At 34.0% G+C, this 17,094-nt stretch overlaps 1 protein-coding gene across 10 annotated transcripts in view; it reads right to left on the reverse strand.

Moving 5' to 3' along the window:
* Positions 1 to 17,094, reverse strand: part of lilli (AF4/FMR2 family member lilliputian) — an 829,533-nt gene that overhangs the window by 236,285 nt on the left and 576,154 nt on the right. For all 10 annotated transcript variants that reach the window (XM_072527035.1, XM_072527032.1, XM_072527036.1 and 7 more), the window contains one exon: positions 3,692 to 3,906. In XM_072527035.1, coding sequence (XP_072383136.1) covers positions 3,692 to 3,906 — 215 coding nt within the window. The remainder of the gene's footprint in view (positions 1 to 3,691; positions 3,907 to 17,094) is intronic.

Raw genomic sequence — 17,094 nt, forward strand, 5'->3', positions numbered from 1 at the left:
AGCAGCACTGACCACACGTAGCACTTAGTAAACCTTAGTCTCAGTTGAAGACCGAACTCTGAACAAGTCAGTACCTTCTTGAATTTTACGAAAGCTTGTCGAGCTTGCTCGATTGCACAATTAAACACAGGGGCAAAAGAGATAAACTAAAAATAAATATTTAAAAGACAAAAAAGGCAAGAGCTAGGGGAAACAGACGCACAGTGGAATTAGAGGATGATATTGAAACTGTAGAATGTTTCACATATCTGGGATCTGCATTAATCACGGAGGGAACAGAAGAACCAGAAATTCAAAGGAGAATAGCAAAGGAAAACAAAGCTTACTTCTTACTCGCCCATATGTTCTGCTCCAAAAACACACACTGGAGATCGAAAATGAGGGTCTAAAAAGCTATTATCAGACCAATAGTATATTTGGACCTATTAAAGAAAACGGGAGTATGGAGATCTAGGTATAACCATGAACTCTACCAACTATTTAAAGAGGCACCGATCTCAGACTTCATTAAACTTTAAAGACTTCGATGGGCTGGTCATGTAGTGAGAATGGACACCGAAAGATTGCCAAAAAGAGCCCTAGATAGTAAACTGCAGGGCGCAAGGCCAAATGGAAGGACACGGAAAAGTTGGGAGGATGAAGTGGCAGCGGACGCGCAAAAATTTGCCAGATATAAGAACCAGGAGAAGATCCGTGAGGGGCCGGCAAGGCTGGAGGCATAGTTTAAAGGACGCCGATGCTCGATTTGCGATGTAGCGCCATTGGAGAGATTAAATATAAAGCTATATATTCTAAAGAATATCAATATTTCCGTAAAATACCGATAATCGTGAAACCAGTTTAAAATGAATTACACTGGGAAAAACATAAAAGATTCGGTTATTACCCCACCATCCTCAATATGAATAAAAGTCTCTGCCGAATTATAGAACTCTTCTGAAAATTCTCTTGATAGACGAAAGGAATCGGTTACGCCTATGTGTTCTTTACGTAGACCGGAAGTAACAAACACATACATTTACCGTTAGATTTCGTAATAATTATAATTCAAACAATAATTTCCACATGTGACATTAATTTATAATTATACTACTATGATCTTCCGAGCAGTAGAAATTGAATTAAAGCCTTCGATAGTAAATATTGAATGATTCGTCGAGAACAGGATTCAAAATCCCAAGAAATATGGAATTTAATTAGCGATATTTCTATAATTCAGGGTGTCTTAATATACAGCTAAATCTCAAAAGTTAGAGGTCGTTTAGAGGAGAATAACGTGACAATCGATAATCTGGGTTAATTTGATATACTCGAAGATTGGCAGAAAACGATTCCTAAAGGTCCAAAAGGAATTAACGAAGAAAAAACTAACTAAACAAATTGGCAACACTTACATAGTTATATAAAAACTATAACCAAAGAATATATACACAGTCGTTCCGGTATTAATCTTAAACCTTCATGGCCGACTTTCAAAACCTATATTCTACATCTTCCTAGAGAATGTGTGTTCAATAATTCCAAAATCCTCTCTTAAGATGGAAGATTAAATTTACTATGATCCATCGTGGATCCTTCACCACCTTGACGTGGTGATGGAGCTTGAGCTGCCAGGAAACGAAGAGAATAGATTCAAAGACATAAACAAACTAAAGTAGGGATATCAATTGCAACAACAACGGGGTAGAAACGTGGATATGGGAACGTTCTAACCGGTCCTAGGACCGGCGTGTAGGTGGAAAATTAAAGATCACCCAAGAACTTAGATAGGCTAAGGTAAGGCAGCACTAACAGAAAAGACCCTTACTCTATAGGATGGTGTTTGGGCTAAAAGTCAACAACGTTTTCCTGTAAACAAATTATACGTTACGGAACCTTAGGAATTAGTCAGACTAAAGTACCGGGCTGAAGCACTTGCATATCGATTATTAAACATAATACACATTAGATGTTTTGGCACTGCAGATGTTTTGGCACTGCAGGAAATCCGATGGTCGGGAGCTGGTATCCTTAACAAAAGGATATCAGTCGTGTGTTAAAGCTGAATGGTAGTCAACATATAGGCGAAGTGGAATTCATATAAACCAGAGAACCAAACCCCTTATTTATAATGTGCTACTACCAAAGAATGTCCGATTTCCACTTAGAATAGAACTTCTTTAATTACAGTTTTATTAACGCGCATGCTTCGATTGATGACAAACCAAAAAAGACCTAGAAGTATAAAAAAGGCTGTCCCCGAAATGACATTAAAACAGTGATAGGTGATATGAATGAGTAAATAGAACGAGAGTCGACTTTCATCCTAATTTTAGGAAAGCACAGTTTACACATTTACAGCAGCCATAATTGACTACGCCTAAAAAGGTAACCTGGACCTCCTCTGATGAAAGAAAAACAAGTCATATTGATCACATATTAATATATTCAAGACTCAGATCACCTCTTAGTGATCGTAATCTTAAGGGTTAGAATATCAAAGGCCAAAAAAGAAAAAAGACATTTAGCAAAAAATGAAATGTATAAACGCTGAAAGATGCAACAGTTCCCTAACGGTACTCCATAATCGATAGCAATAATAGCTCAAAATATAAACGAAAAAGAACAAATATATATATATATATATATATATATATATATATATATATATATATATATATATATATACTGGCTTCAATAAAAGAACTTGAAGATGAGATAGGAATACAAAGTTATGACCCCGGTTGTTTGATGGTAACTGCAGCTATGCAACCAGAGAAAAAGATGAAACCTATCCTCTCAGCTGAATACTGTTTAATCAAACGTTATAGAAAGTAACATACACGTTACACATCACAACTACAGGCTCAATATATAAAAAGTCCTTGGTTAGGCTGATGATATCAATATAGCTGAACGAACAAAAAACGATGTATCAGCGCCAAATATAGCACTAAAAGAAGCAACCAACAATTTTATATTAAACACCAACAAAACGTAATACAAAGATATTCACACCACCGTGAACTGAACACGGCCATTAGTTATCCAGGCAGTTTACGAATTTGTATACCTGATACCACTTGTCAACATTAACAATGGCAGTACCGCAGAATTTGTATATTCAACAGGTGTTATTTTGGGCTCCTTTCAAAAACTATCAAGAAATATAACACTGAAGTTATACAAAACACCCTAAGATACGGTTCAGAGATTTGGACTCTAACAAAAAGCAATGTACAAAACAGGATGTATCGAGAGGAAGATACTGACGAGAATTTACGAAGCAATAAATGACAGTGGTGTGGGGAGAAGACGGTATAACTTCGAACTGTACAGAATATACCAGGAACCAGATATCAAATATATTAAAATACGATGTCTAAGGTAGGTAGGACATTTAATGCAGATGGAACGAAATGATCAAACTATGCTTAATAGACCCATTGGGAAAGAAGAAGAGGAAGACCCGGATTGACAACATCGAAGATATAAGAACCATGGGAGTACGTGCTTGGTAAAATGAGGCGATTGATAGAGAAAATGGGAGGAAAACTTTTGAGGAACCTAGTACCCATACAGGTGATTGATGAAGGTGATACATTAATCACAATTGAAACAATATATTAAGAAGCAACAAATTTTTTGATTCAGTTGACCTCCGCAAGCGAGTAATAAAGGGAATTTAATCCTAGAGCTAAAGGTAACTCACCTGCTCGAAGCATTCGCCAACTGCTGTGCGAAAGGATTGTGATGTCTGGAAGTAGGAGAGGGAGACGGCACTCCCGGACTCGGAGGGACTCCATCGACTCCGATGAGGCCTCCGATCAATCCCTCTTTGTATTCTAAAAGATGTTTGACTCGTTGGAAATCGCCTAATTTACTTTGGATCTGTTGGGTAACAGGATCTGCTGCGGACGGGTTGACCTGAAACAAAAAATAATTATGTTGATAATACGCAGCAAAAATAACCTAACTAGCTTTTAGAGGTTTACATAGATATTGTTTTCAATATAAAACGCGTATATGTAACCAAATCATAATATTTTCAGTAACAAATTAGAATAAACTAAAAGTATGAAATACAAAATAAAAAAAGAAGACTCTACGTTATATACAACCCGAGATATTGCCATTTTTTAGGCGCGCTTCGTTTTGAGGTTCCGTTTTTAGATTGTATTAACTTGAAAGAAATTTCTCTCACCATGCGGCGTCGGCGAACTTTTTTTTTTTGTTTACTAACTTTAACAAGTTACCAAAATGTTAATTATGCATGTATTAAATTAATGAAAATTTAAATGAAAAACTGACAAACTGCCCAAATTTCACATCTTAATAGTTCTATGGATCGTACAAACTTTTTTTTAAGCCTTTCAGATATTGTATTTTTTTTGAAAAGGTTAAAATGGCGCAGACAATTTAAATGTTTATAAGCTAAATAAATAAAATTATCTCCGGTTGTGTTGGTCGTACAAACTTTCTTTTTTAAGATGTGTACTTCATAATGGTACTTAATGGTACTTCATTCTGCATCAACTTTTTGTAAGTAAACATTCAATAATTAATAAGTATACTTTTGTAAAAACATGAAAATTCGAGACCTTACGAAGAGAGTTAGACCAAAAAAACCCTTCAAGTATTGACAAAGAACGTGTACCGGGTTTCTCATTATATTTTGACCCACACTTATTTTGCTTAATTTCGGGAATACAAAAAAAGAGTTGCAAATAAAAGTTGTACTATTTTATCTGTACCAACCAACAATGTAGCAACAGACCAAATTTTGTATACAGGGAGTGCCCAATATCAATATCAAAATTTATCTTTAATATTTCAAATGGGACACCCTGTATTTTTTTGTTTTGAATAGCCCTGTATTTCCTCATTACCAATATATAACATTGTGTAGCATTAGTTTTGTTCTATAATGGCATATGGTACTACAAAAGGGTAACCATAGGTGACTATGCAACTGACATTTCAAAATGAAACAATTATTAATTTATTATAAACTGTCAGTCCTCATACAGAAATGGGTTATACTGCAGATGAAAAAGTAGATATATTCTCAATTCATGTAAAAAATAATAAAAACAAACAAGCGGCAAGAAGAGAATATAGGCTGATTTATCCAGATCGACAGACTCCTTCTGCAAATACATTTTCATATAATTATCGTCATGTCATAAATGAAAAAATGTTTGAAGGAAGAAACGTACTATCGTAGGAAATGATGATGAAGATCTTAATACTTTGCTTTACTTTGAAGGTAAAAATTAAATACTTAAATAATAGATTAAATCCATAATAACATTTTTATTTTAGAAAATTCCGAAACTAGTCTAAACAATGCTACTAATGTATTAGGGAAAAGCCGTGCGATGATACCGATGTTCATAAGAACATCGATGTTCATAATGAACCAATGTTCATTTACAGTTCTGTCAAGACATGTTTACAAATTTGAACAATGATCCTAATTATTTTTATAACATTTTATGGACAGATGAATCAAATTTTTTAACTTCAGGCATTTTTAATAGAAGAAATAAGTATTAGTGGGAACAAAAAAATAATAGAAAAAGAAAAATTAAGCAAATAAAAAAGTCAGGAAGAAAATCAATAAATGTGTGGTGCGGAATATTTCAAAACAAAATAGTTGGACCATTGTTTTATGACTATAAATTAACTGGGGAATCATATTTGGACACAGTCATTACAGAAGTGGATGAGTTATTAAATCAAAATTATACACAAAATCAATTAAATAGTATGATATGGCAACAAGATGGAGCACCGCCACATAATGTCGTAGCCGTTCAAGAACATTTAAATAATCAATTTAATGTGTGGATCGGCAATAAGGTTACCATTACATGGCCACCAAATAGTCCCGACTTAACACCATGTGATAGCTTTTTATGGGGGTTTTTAAAAGAAAAGTGTATTTTGATTCAAATACAAATATTAACACTATCACGGCAAAAGTTCGCGCGGAAATTGAAAATTTAAATGGTCATAATAACACAATATCTGACGCATTAGAAAATTTGAGACGAAGATATTACTTGTGCATTGATAACAATGGAGGGCACTTTGAGCATCTAGTGTAATCTTAAATGTAGTATTGTATCTTAAATGTAGTATTGTAAGTCATTAATTTTGTTGACTTTTTAAATATATTTTTTTCTTATCTTAGTATAGTATAGTAGTACCATACGCCATTATAGAACAAAACTAATGCTACACTATGTTATATATTTGTAATCAGGAAATGCAGGGCTACTCAAAACTATAAAAAATACAGGGTGTCCCATTTGAAATATTGAAGATGCATTTTATTAGGCACTCCCTGTATACAAAATTTGGTCTGTTGCTACACTGTTGGTCGGTACAGATAAAATAATACAACTTTTATTTGAAACTTTTTTTTGTATTCCCGAAATTAAGGAAAATAAGTGGGGGGTCAAAATATAATGAGAAACCCTGTACAGTCATTTTAAAATGACGTTTTTTCTGAAATGGGATAAACAGACAGAATTGTTTAAATACTACTTGACATCTTTTGAACATATAACTAAACTCACACTGTGAAATTTGTTTTAAATATTTTTATTGTTTATTTTAATAATTATAAACAATTTAAAAAAATTCTTGCTTTCTTACTTTTTTTAATGTAGAAAATCTCATTTTAAACAGCAAGAATTTTCAACAAAGTCTGTTGAACGTACAATATTGAAATAAATGAAATTTGTTTAAATGTTAATAAAAAACCACGAAGCAGTAAGAATTTTGATACCCACGAAATGGTACGCCTTTTTTATTGACTTCCCCCAGATATTCCAGTTAAAAAATAGCAACCAGAAATTTTTCGATTTTTAAATGATTTCTTTTCTGGGGTATATTCCAAAATACAGACACGGTTATGTTGAACTAATGAATCATGTATTTTCACTCAACTCAATAAACCATGTAAACTAAACGTATGATTTTCTTGTTTAAAGTGGTATAAGTACTGACTATTTTATATATAGGTGTCTTACAAAATATTGGTCTTACAAAAAAAAATAATTTACTTACTAGTAAATATGGCGAGACTGTTCTTTGACATTCTTTATTAAAGCTGAAAATCCCCCACTGGTACTTATCCAAAAGGAAAAACGGGATGTTCTTTCATTTAGAATATTTTTCCATGTACATTTATCCGCAGTTTTATCCCTCAGACATCATAACAACATTTATCTATTACCAAAAATTCTTTTGTACGCTAAATTTGTGTTTGTAATCCATTCGAGTTAATTACCTCTTCATAAAAGTTCAATTTCATTTTAACAAAATATGTGTTTAGTGTAATTGCAATTTCAGTGCGATTTCGGCAATTCATAACGACTAGACGAAGTTAATTTTCATCGAATAATGTTTTGATGGATGTTTTGACGGTTCAACTTTAATAAGCGCTTTAATAAATGTCGAATAAAACAATTTGTAACAGACAGTGTTCCCTTCGAATTTTCACATTATTTTCACTGAAAAATTACAATTGTAGTGCAAACCTGTTCAATGTAAATAAATTTTAAATTCTGCGTTAATATTTATAAGTGACAGAAAACATTTGGGAGGCGTATATCGGGATTGGTAAAATATTTACTTTATGCACAAATTTGAAAGTGTTTTGAATTATAAAATGTTATTTTGTTTCTCATTCAAGCTGATTAGATTACGATATCGGGTAATACCATTCTCTTTATTTCTATTTTGAGAATAATTTTCCAGGTGGAAATCAATACGTTAAGCATAGTGTATTTTTAATTAAAATTGTGGTTCAGATAAATACTTTCAGAATCAAAGCAAAAAGTAAAAATCCAAGATTTCTACTACATGTTCGAAACCAAAATTCAGATTCTCACTTAAGTCTGTGCCTTCTACAATATTCAAAGCAAACAGACGATGGATGAAATAAATCAACATAGGGAACCTACAAGGAATCCTACAAGGGAAGATCGAAGGTAGGAGAGGAGCCGGCCGCAAACAATTATCCTTCTTTCTTCTTCAGTGCCTTATCCGGTCCGGATGTTGGCGATCATCAAGGCTATCATGGTTTTGTTGACTGCTCTGCGAAACAGCTCCGCTGAGGTCATCCCAAACCATTGTCGGAGATTTTTCAACCACGAGATACGACGGCGTCCCGGTCCTCTTCTGCCAAATACAAATACAAATACAATTATCCTGGTTAAGACATATTAAAGAATGGACAGGAATACACAATACAGGCGAGCTGTGTCACGCCGCCAAGAACAGAATTCTAGTAATGAGATAGTTGCCTACGCACTTTGGTGTATGGCATGTGAAGAAGAAGAAGGGAACCTAAAATTGCATTCCACATCATATCGTTCCATCTAAGTAAGAAGCTTTGATGAACTGGCTTCTAATACTCAAAATACGACTAAATGAAGATAATATAGAGACAGCTAAGATGTGATTTCACGCAGAATGCTTCTACAATTCGCTTATACGTATTTCGTTCGATTTGGGACTCATCAGAGCGCCCTAAACGTGAAATCAAATCGTTTCAGTCTTAAGAAGCGATAATAAAATAACTTCTCTGTTTTAACTGTCTTTTCTATATAATAAGACCAATGGTACACAGAAGGACCAAGAACTGCTTAAAAGTTTCGTGCGAAAAATTCTAAAAAAAAATATGTGAAGGAATAAAAGAGGTTTGTAGCGCAGGCGTTGCATCTTTGAGTTGTATAGAAGTTTCGGGGAACCTGACGTTGTAAAATTCGTTAAGGTAGCACGCTTTAGATGGATAGGGCACGTAATTAGGCGAAAGAAAGGTGAATCAGTCAGGAAGCCCGACACTTAGGTATCAAGACAACTTAAAGGATGGTTTAAGCATGGAAAAGACTTGCCAGAGACAGGGTTGAATGGAAGATTGTTCTGAAGAAGGCTTTGGCTTATAACGAACTGTGATGCCACTAATGATAATTATGATTATGATAATTATGATAATATGTCTATGTCTTCTCTCAGATCAATATTACGTCCAGTCTTGATTGGCGTTCTTTTATTACTTCATTCCTTCTAACAACTTAACACTGTGATTCTTCGTATCGGTTAATGCTGATCTGGATGTTGAACCTGCACTAACCATGCACTATCAACGGCTGTGCACGATGGGAGATAAACTGATTCGGTTCTTCCTCTATGCTACGCTCTACAGCAGCAATAACTTCTTCTGTACGCACTGAACGTCTCTGTCGATGCGTAGTATTATTTAGAGTAAACGTGGTGCGAAAACGTTCCATGGTTAATCGAATTAATTACTCTGATAGATTGTGTTTAGCATAAGTGCGCGATACCATTTCGAACAGAAAAATGATTTTCAAAATAAATTTGAACAATTTGGAAACCTCATGTTCAGGCCTCGAGTCTATTTATGCTGAAAGGCCAAAGCAATCTAAACTTAAATCACTTGATAGCCGTTACAATGGCCGCCAGTTAAAAAAGTGTTGCTTATATTTCTATACCTCTAAAAAACACCCAGTACGATCCCTTCCAATTTATTGGAGTTTACGATGCAAACAAGTGTCATTACAATTTTTCAAGATTATTGAACATATCAAACATTGGTTGCTAAAATTGTTCAAAATAATTTACTTTCTCTTGCAGTAATTCTCCAATATTTATTTTCGGTGGTATGGTCGGCGCGAAGTTACGCTAGAAAATCTCTTTCGGTGCGAGAGTAAGATCCTGTAAAAAAATGGCAACAATGCCACAAGCATAAATTAGTATTTCTATCGTCATAGAGGTGGCTTACGTTTTATTTGGCAGCCTTGTAAATCTTCTTGTTGATCAGGAAGTTCCATTGGTTCTTTATCTTCATGGATATTGTCGCACTACGGCCGTTACATTTTAAAATATATCGGTACAATTTTAAAAGATTAGAAATAACAATCATAAGCCACAAACCATAATAAACTAGCTAATCCATATAAATATTTACTTCTTCTTCTTCTTCTACTTCTTGGAGATCCTTCGATATGTTTAATTCTGAAGCTGCCTCTAGCTAATTTCCTGGGAGGTAGATTGCCAACTATCCCTCCATCTTTTAGGTAATCTTCCGGGAGGTCTTCAACCGGGCGGGTTGTTTTCTAGGGCAATTTTTGAGAGTCTCTTCTCATCCATTCGTCTTACATGATTGTACCACATCCTCTTACGATCCCTTCCCCATTTTACAATATCTTGAATTTTGCACTGCTCTCTGACTTTTGTATTTCTCACCCTGTCTCTTCTTGTTTTGCCCACTATTGTTCTTAGGGTTTTCATTTCGGCAACCCTTAGCGTCTGTTTCGTTTTGTTGGTATCTTCGCGCACTTCTATGCCATATGTCATGATCGGTCGTATGCAAGTCTTGAAGATTCTAATTTTACTATCTGTGCGCATATACGGATTTGACCTGACTATCTCCCGCAGACATCCCGACAAGGCGGATGCTTTGTTGATCTGACTCCTCAGGTCCTTTATATATAAATATTTACTATGTATCATAAATCCTAAATGTTCTAGTAAAACATACTGAAATGATAGATAGAGATTCCTCAGCAGACAGGTTTTTGTTATAAGGACCTACGTATCATTAAAAGTCTTTACTGGCATCAACTTGCAAACATCAGATTGGCCGGGATAATTCTGAAGAGGTGCAAACACGAAGAGGAGTTAGCTGGGGCTGCTCACTGTTCCCACATTTTGTTCCCACTAATATATTGTGAGTTCGTTTTCAATAAAGTATTGGATAATGTTCAATGTGGTTTCAAAATTAATGACACTAATATTGATTATTAGAGGTACACGGATGATACGGTGCTAATCACAAGTAGTTACGAAGAACTTTTAATTGATAGGATTACAACAGCCTGTGATAAATGTGAACTAAAGCTAAACACCATATAGATAAAGATGATGGTTTTCAGTAAAATGTCAATACAACCAGAAGTGATAACAGCAGAACAACTTGAGAGAACCAACAGTATCGCTTACCTTGGTTGTAATCTAAATGATAACTAGGAGATGAGCAAAGTAGAATAAGTCCGTAGCTGCATTTTTTAAGATGTGACAAAATCGTAAGTGGAAACATCATGACTTTGAGACTAAAAATTATATTATTTAGATGGCATGTACTTTCTACTCTTTTATATGGTATCGAACGTCATTGCTTAGAAACCTGAGGGAATTTAATAGATCCTTTCCATCCCGTTACGAAGCTGCTGTCAAACAAATTAATATAGCCAACGCTCGCTACTCGGGCATGGCATAGAAAGAAGAGAAAAATATGTATCCTAAAAAACGTCAACGTTAGACATGTCAGTGGGTTTTATTGGTAATCATTAAAAATCTTAATTTCTAACTATTATGCCAGTTCAAGGAAATACGTCCAAACTTCACTTCAGCATGCTCAAAATATACACATCAGGAGTCGCCAGATCAATTTAGTAAAAAGGACAGAGGAACTAAGACTTTTCATAAAAAAGATTATGTTTTCAATATGTTGGTAAAGTAAGGTGAGAGCGTATGGCTGCAGTGCAAGGCAATGTTAAAACCATTGACTTTTACTGCAGATTTCGAGAGCTGCAAAAATACCAACACGTTAAAGACCGATAGGCAAACTTTTTTTCTGAAAAGATCAAAAGGTGAAGGTGGTAAAATGAAAATATTAACAATAATAGAGAAAATATTAACAATAATAGAGAAAAATAGTGAAATGTACAAAAAGAATTAAAGAAAGTGTAAAAGAATATTATTTAAAATTGTCTGATTTTCACAGTTTGAAGTGAAAAAGTTACAGCTTATACCATAGAACAGTTTTTAGGATAGTGAAACATACAATAAATTAAATTTTGCACTTTAAAATCTCTACCTCTACATTCAACTAAAAATTATCAAAGACTCGTAAATAGATGCGTGTGGTTAAGTTTTTAATCGGCGATGAAATCACATCTCTTTTGTTTCACGTTACGCCTCTGTCAGTAATTAACTCTTTAACTTGCTTGTAAAACAACAATAAATCTACTTACTAATACTTCTGTAACCCTTTGAAGGATTCAGGTAGCTTTATTAGCGTCGTTTTATTGACCCTGAAGGTGATTTAACGTTTCTTTTTTATTCTATCTTTTTAACGATCATCATTTTTAATCCTGATCTTGTCTTTCGGAGTGTTGCTACTGTAATACTTTAGTAGCAGGATTAATGCTCTTTTTAATGGAGAGAAAACCCTTTAAACTGAAATGAATGAACATTTTGTTCGTTAACAATGGACATAAAAAGGAAAAAAACTAATATACATTATTAAAGATAATTTAAGTGATTATTTGAATTTTCTGGTAATTTTTCGTCTAATAGTTTACTTTTTCACTGTTTAAAAGGAAAATTAATTTCTCTTTTGAACAATCTGTCAAATGACTTCTCAAACAGAAAAAGATCAACTGCATAAATAAAAAAATAAGACATAAGATTAGACAATATAAAACAATTATATAAAAAGGTAAACTCATACAGCAACATATCCGAGCATATAGCATGAGAAATAAAGAATAAAAACGGTACAGTAGAATGTATCCATAACATCAGAAAAGTCTGTAGAGAATACTAAACAATAACAATAAAAAAGAAGAGAATTCAATATCAGATACAGAAAATAATCAAATAAGACAAATAGCAAAACAAGAATGTATAGAATTCTCGAAAGAAGAAATACAAGAAAAATAAGAAAGCTGTGTACCAGCAAAGTATCGGGAGATGATAAAATAGTAAAGGAACTTATTAAGTAACTATACAAGAGACAAACAACATCGAAAAATACATAATACATAAGATAATATTACAATAAATATGGATACAAGACAAGATCCCAAAAGAGCAAAATGTAGAAAAAATATCCCCAATACATAAAAATCCCGATAAAGAAAATTGAAAAAATTATACACAAATAACACACAATGCCACAAAAACAATTTTTACAAAATTGATTAACCAGAGAGTGAAAGTCAGCGCAGAAAAATATTTTAAGTTTACCAAAATAGACACCATAACTACAACACTTACTATAAAACATTGGTGCAGAACGGACAAAAATAATTAAACATATATACACAACTACAAGAACGTGCTCACCGCCAAGAATCTAGAGAACTTTCCTCAAAGCTAGCGAGACAATTCAAACAACAGACACAGATCATCAAAGATAATAAGGAAAAATCATAAGGTATCGCAGCGATATGGAAATATTGCGAAATACTGTTCTCTACAACGACGCAGACAACAATACAGAGAAAAGAAGTTATGGAAAGGAACACAAAATACTGAAACCAGAAATTGAGATGGCAAAAAAGTTAAAATTAAGAAAAGTAGAAGGGAAAGAAGAAATAACAGCTGAGAGGCTCACCGAAATGGAAGAGGTAGGGATTGAAGTAATGCTTAGAATCTGCAATGAAATCTGGAGCAACGGAAAGTGGAATAATCTCACGTTTATTCCCATTGTATGGTTAACGAAATTCAAGCCATCTAAGGTCTGGGAATGATAACTTATACTAAATAAAAGCAATATAGCGATTAGACACAGAAGCAGAAAAGACTATTCTAGAAATAAAAGAAAAAACAAAGTATATGACAGCAGACACACAAGGAAAAATCAGAGACGTGATTTGAACTTTTGAACCGAGTCTTTTTGGACGATCCAACGTTTCATAACTTTTGTTAGAGGTTTGCTTTTCCAGGAGCAGCGAAAGGTTGGATAATTCGAGTACTTGGTGACTACAGTCACCAACAGACTTCTGATGCACCCTTTGAATTACAACACTTATGTGTAATAGGCTCTTTTCCATTTATTGTGTATATTTCAAATTAAATGAGTCTTAACAACACAATTTTATAGAACGGGGAACATATAAGTAGGCGATGTAAATCCTATTGATCTTAACAGATTCCAGCTCCAGTTTAAAATACTAAAATTTGAGTTATAAATCAGTCAAAATACCTTCTAGCTGCATCCTTAGCCAGGAATCTGTGGTATTCTCTGTCTGTACTACTCATGTTATTCCTTCTGATTTGCTCTTTATTAAAAAAGAATAGGGTGAAACTGGCCGAAACTGAGTGACAAGTTGAATTAATTTAAGTTGTAGAGACCGTGGTGTTTGTTTTTTCCAAAGTAAATGATGGTTAAGTACTCGTGCTCACGTAAGTGGAGAATACGGGTAAGCAAACTGCATTTTAATCTTCAGCCTACGACTATCTTGTGAGATCCAAGCAGATGCTCTAGTGTCTAAGGGGATCGAATCACAAACTTTTAGACGCAGGTGATAGGGCATTCACTAACCCTAGTGGCGTAAAACCGCACTCCACGATTATATTTTTCTCTTGCGGTTTCACGAATGTAAATGCTCATGACAATTCGTCTAATATTTGAGAAAACTTAAAATCACACGTTTTCTGAGGTTGCAAAGAAAAAGAAGAAGATTGTTTAAAAATGTTTCTGATTCCCAAAAGTGACAAATGTCACTTTTAGGAAATTTAAACTATAACATATTGTTCGAGTTTTCTACGAAAACAACAATATTTTGCTCGGTAATTTAAAATATTTCAGAAAATGAAGACATTAGAGACAGTTACATAAGTAATGACTATATTAAAGCATAAATATACAAGTTACCACTTATTCAATTATTGGAAAAGTTGGGTAACGGATGTACTGATTAAATTTATTTTCTTTTTACGAGATAGTGTCATTATTTTCACATTATCTTAATGATACGTGTTAAAATATTATCTCGAGTGTTGGCATTCCACAGGACACTATTAGTTTGCACGCCAAGAACTGGTGTTGCCTCATTTTATATCATTAATTATACACATCTGCTAATGCTCTATTAGATTACACTAGTAAAAAAGAATGAAAACTGTGGAATCGGCGAAGTAACTTTATTTTCTTGTCATGGGCCATGTAGTCAATAGAAATTCCTAAGGATTTATTAATATCCACAGGTATAAAGCCTACTAATGTTTCATGATATGAAAATGTGAGATTATTAAATCACACCCTAACAATTCCATAGTATCGAAGACCATTTACACATAATTTCATAACAAAAAAATTCGTGACTCTAAGGATCTATCTAGAAACACTGAATTCGATACGGGCTAGATATGTAATGTGTTCACATTTACGCCCAATCTTTTTTCGTTAATCGGTAAGAAATGTGCAATTATATTGTTACGATAAATTCTGACCCAAAACCGTAAACATATTTATTACTAATATTCTCATTCATTCACGTATTTTCTAGGTACTACCTACCTGACACACGATGGGTCCCCCTCCGCTATAAAAACAACAATCGAATCGAGAAGGCCATCGACTTTTTTAGTCTAACGGTATTGGGTACATAACAGGACCTTTTTGGAGAAAACGGGCAGCCAGAAAAGAAGATCGCGACGCGTTTCAAATGTAACGTCCGTATATCCGATAAATTATGTAATTATTAGTCAAATAAATTGTTGTACAGTGGTTTAATAAATTGATACAAATTATCTTGTTTTAGTAAATTAAAATAAGAACAATAAATTAGAATTAATAAAGACATAACAATACAATATATTTAAAATGTTTAAAACTTCAAACTATGCTTGATATAACATATATAACTTAAAAACAATATTCGTTATAAATTGATTTCACTCATATTCGTCAGGAATGTGGAGACGTCAGAACCAAGACAGAGAGGAGTTAATCAAATAAATGTACACACACTTGTTATAAGTCAGAGGAAGCGCAGATACTACCCGTCAGCACTCATACACCAAGTAGCCAACATAACATCAATTAAGGAGAGAATCCTGACCCTCAGCAGGAGGTATGTCCTTCGCACTATAGTAGGCTCAAACAACTCTTTGCCATTGCCGAGGGCAAATACTCACCAGGATTCCTAAAAGAAAAGTTCCATTCCCTGCAGCAAAACTTCTTCATAACACTGGAAACGAACTTCCTGATGAGTATGTCGATATATTAGAATCAATCCCCAAAAAATATCCCCAAAATATAAAATATCGCAGCTAACAACTGCAAGCTAAAAACGATAATTAAGAGCCGTTCCTAGTATGGCTGGAAACACCTTGAAGTACCTCCCCTTCGCTTGTTTTTCTTACCAACAACCCCTCTTGTGCGCTCCTCATCACAATACGACAATACGCCACCTTCTGAATCCCAGCTTTCTAGCACTCACCACTATAACTACCACACGCATATCACCCTTGTCCCTTACGTTTACCAAACCCCCTGGCTCCATAAAAAAAAATGGGATACCCTTCCCTTGAAGAGGCAAAAGCCTAAACAAGGTAAAAACAGTTTGATTGATTATAAGTCCGACCCCAGATATGTTTAAAAATATAAAGTATAATCATAATAGTCCAGTCGCCTAGAATGGACCTCTAAAAAGCATATGAACAAGCTGAATTTTGCTGAAAATGTTAGTTTTGGAACGCCAAAAAAGTTGCAAAAATGTTTGCCACTCTCTCTCAAGTGTTCTCTCAGAAATAACGATTGAAGCGACCGGCGATTTTAAATGTCAGTTACGAAATAAATTTTTTAAATATAATTTGTGTCAACTCAACGGTAAAAATTCGATATCTTTCGATCAGAGTGACCTATCAACAAAAATTAAAATGGATTTTAAAGGTGAAGAGTGCAGCTTTCGTGTGCAATCTTTGTATTTTGACGCAAATAAAGTCAGTTTCTATAAAGCTGTTAACTAAATAAACGTTGCGCGATTTTTGCCATTATTTACGATTCTCATGAGATCAATAAAATTTATCACTTCCATTGATCGATCGCTGCGGAATTTTCATTGTCCAGAGCCTAATCTTCAAAATGTATAGCATATACTTCGTTTATAGCATCTTTCTAGTGGTATTCAAAAGGTGTTTTTTTATTTTCAACCATCTTATTTTATCGTTTGCTGTTTTAATTAATTAACCAGCTAATTCGCAATATTGCAATTCGAAATGCTATGCCCACTTCCTACTGCAGAGATGTATTTTAATCGGAATACAAATAAAAATAGATTG

Source organism: Diabrotica undecimpunctata, chromosome 3 (genome assembly GCF_040954645.1).
Source record: "Diabrotica undecimpunctata isolate CICGRU chromosome 3, icDiaUnde3, whole genome shotgun sequence".
Taxonomy (NCBI): Eukaryota; Metazoa; Arthropoda; class Insecta; order Coleoptera; family Chrysomelidae; genus Diabrotica; species Diabrotica undecimpunctata.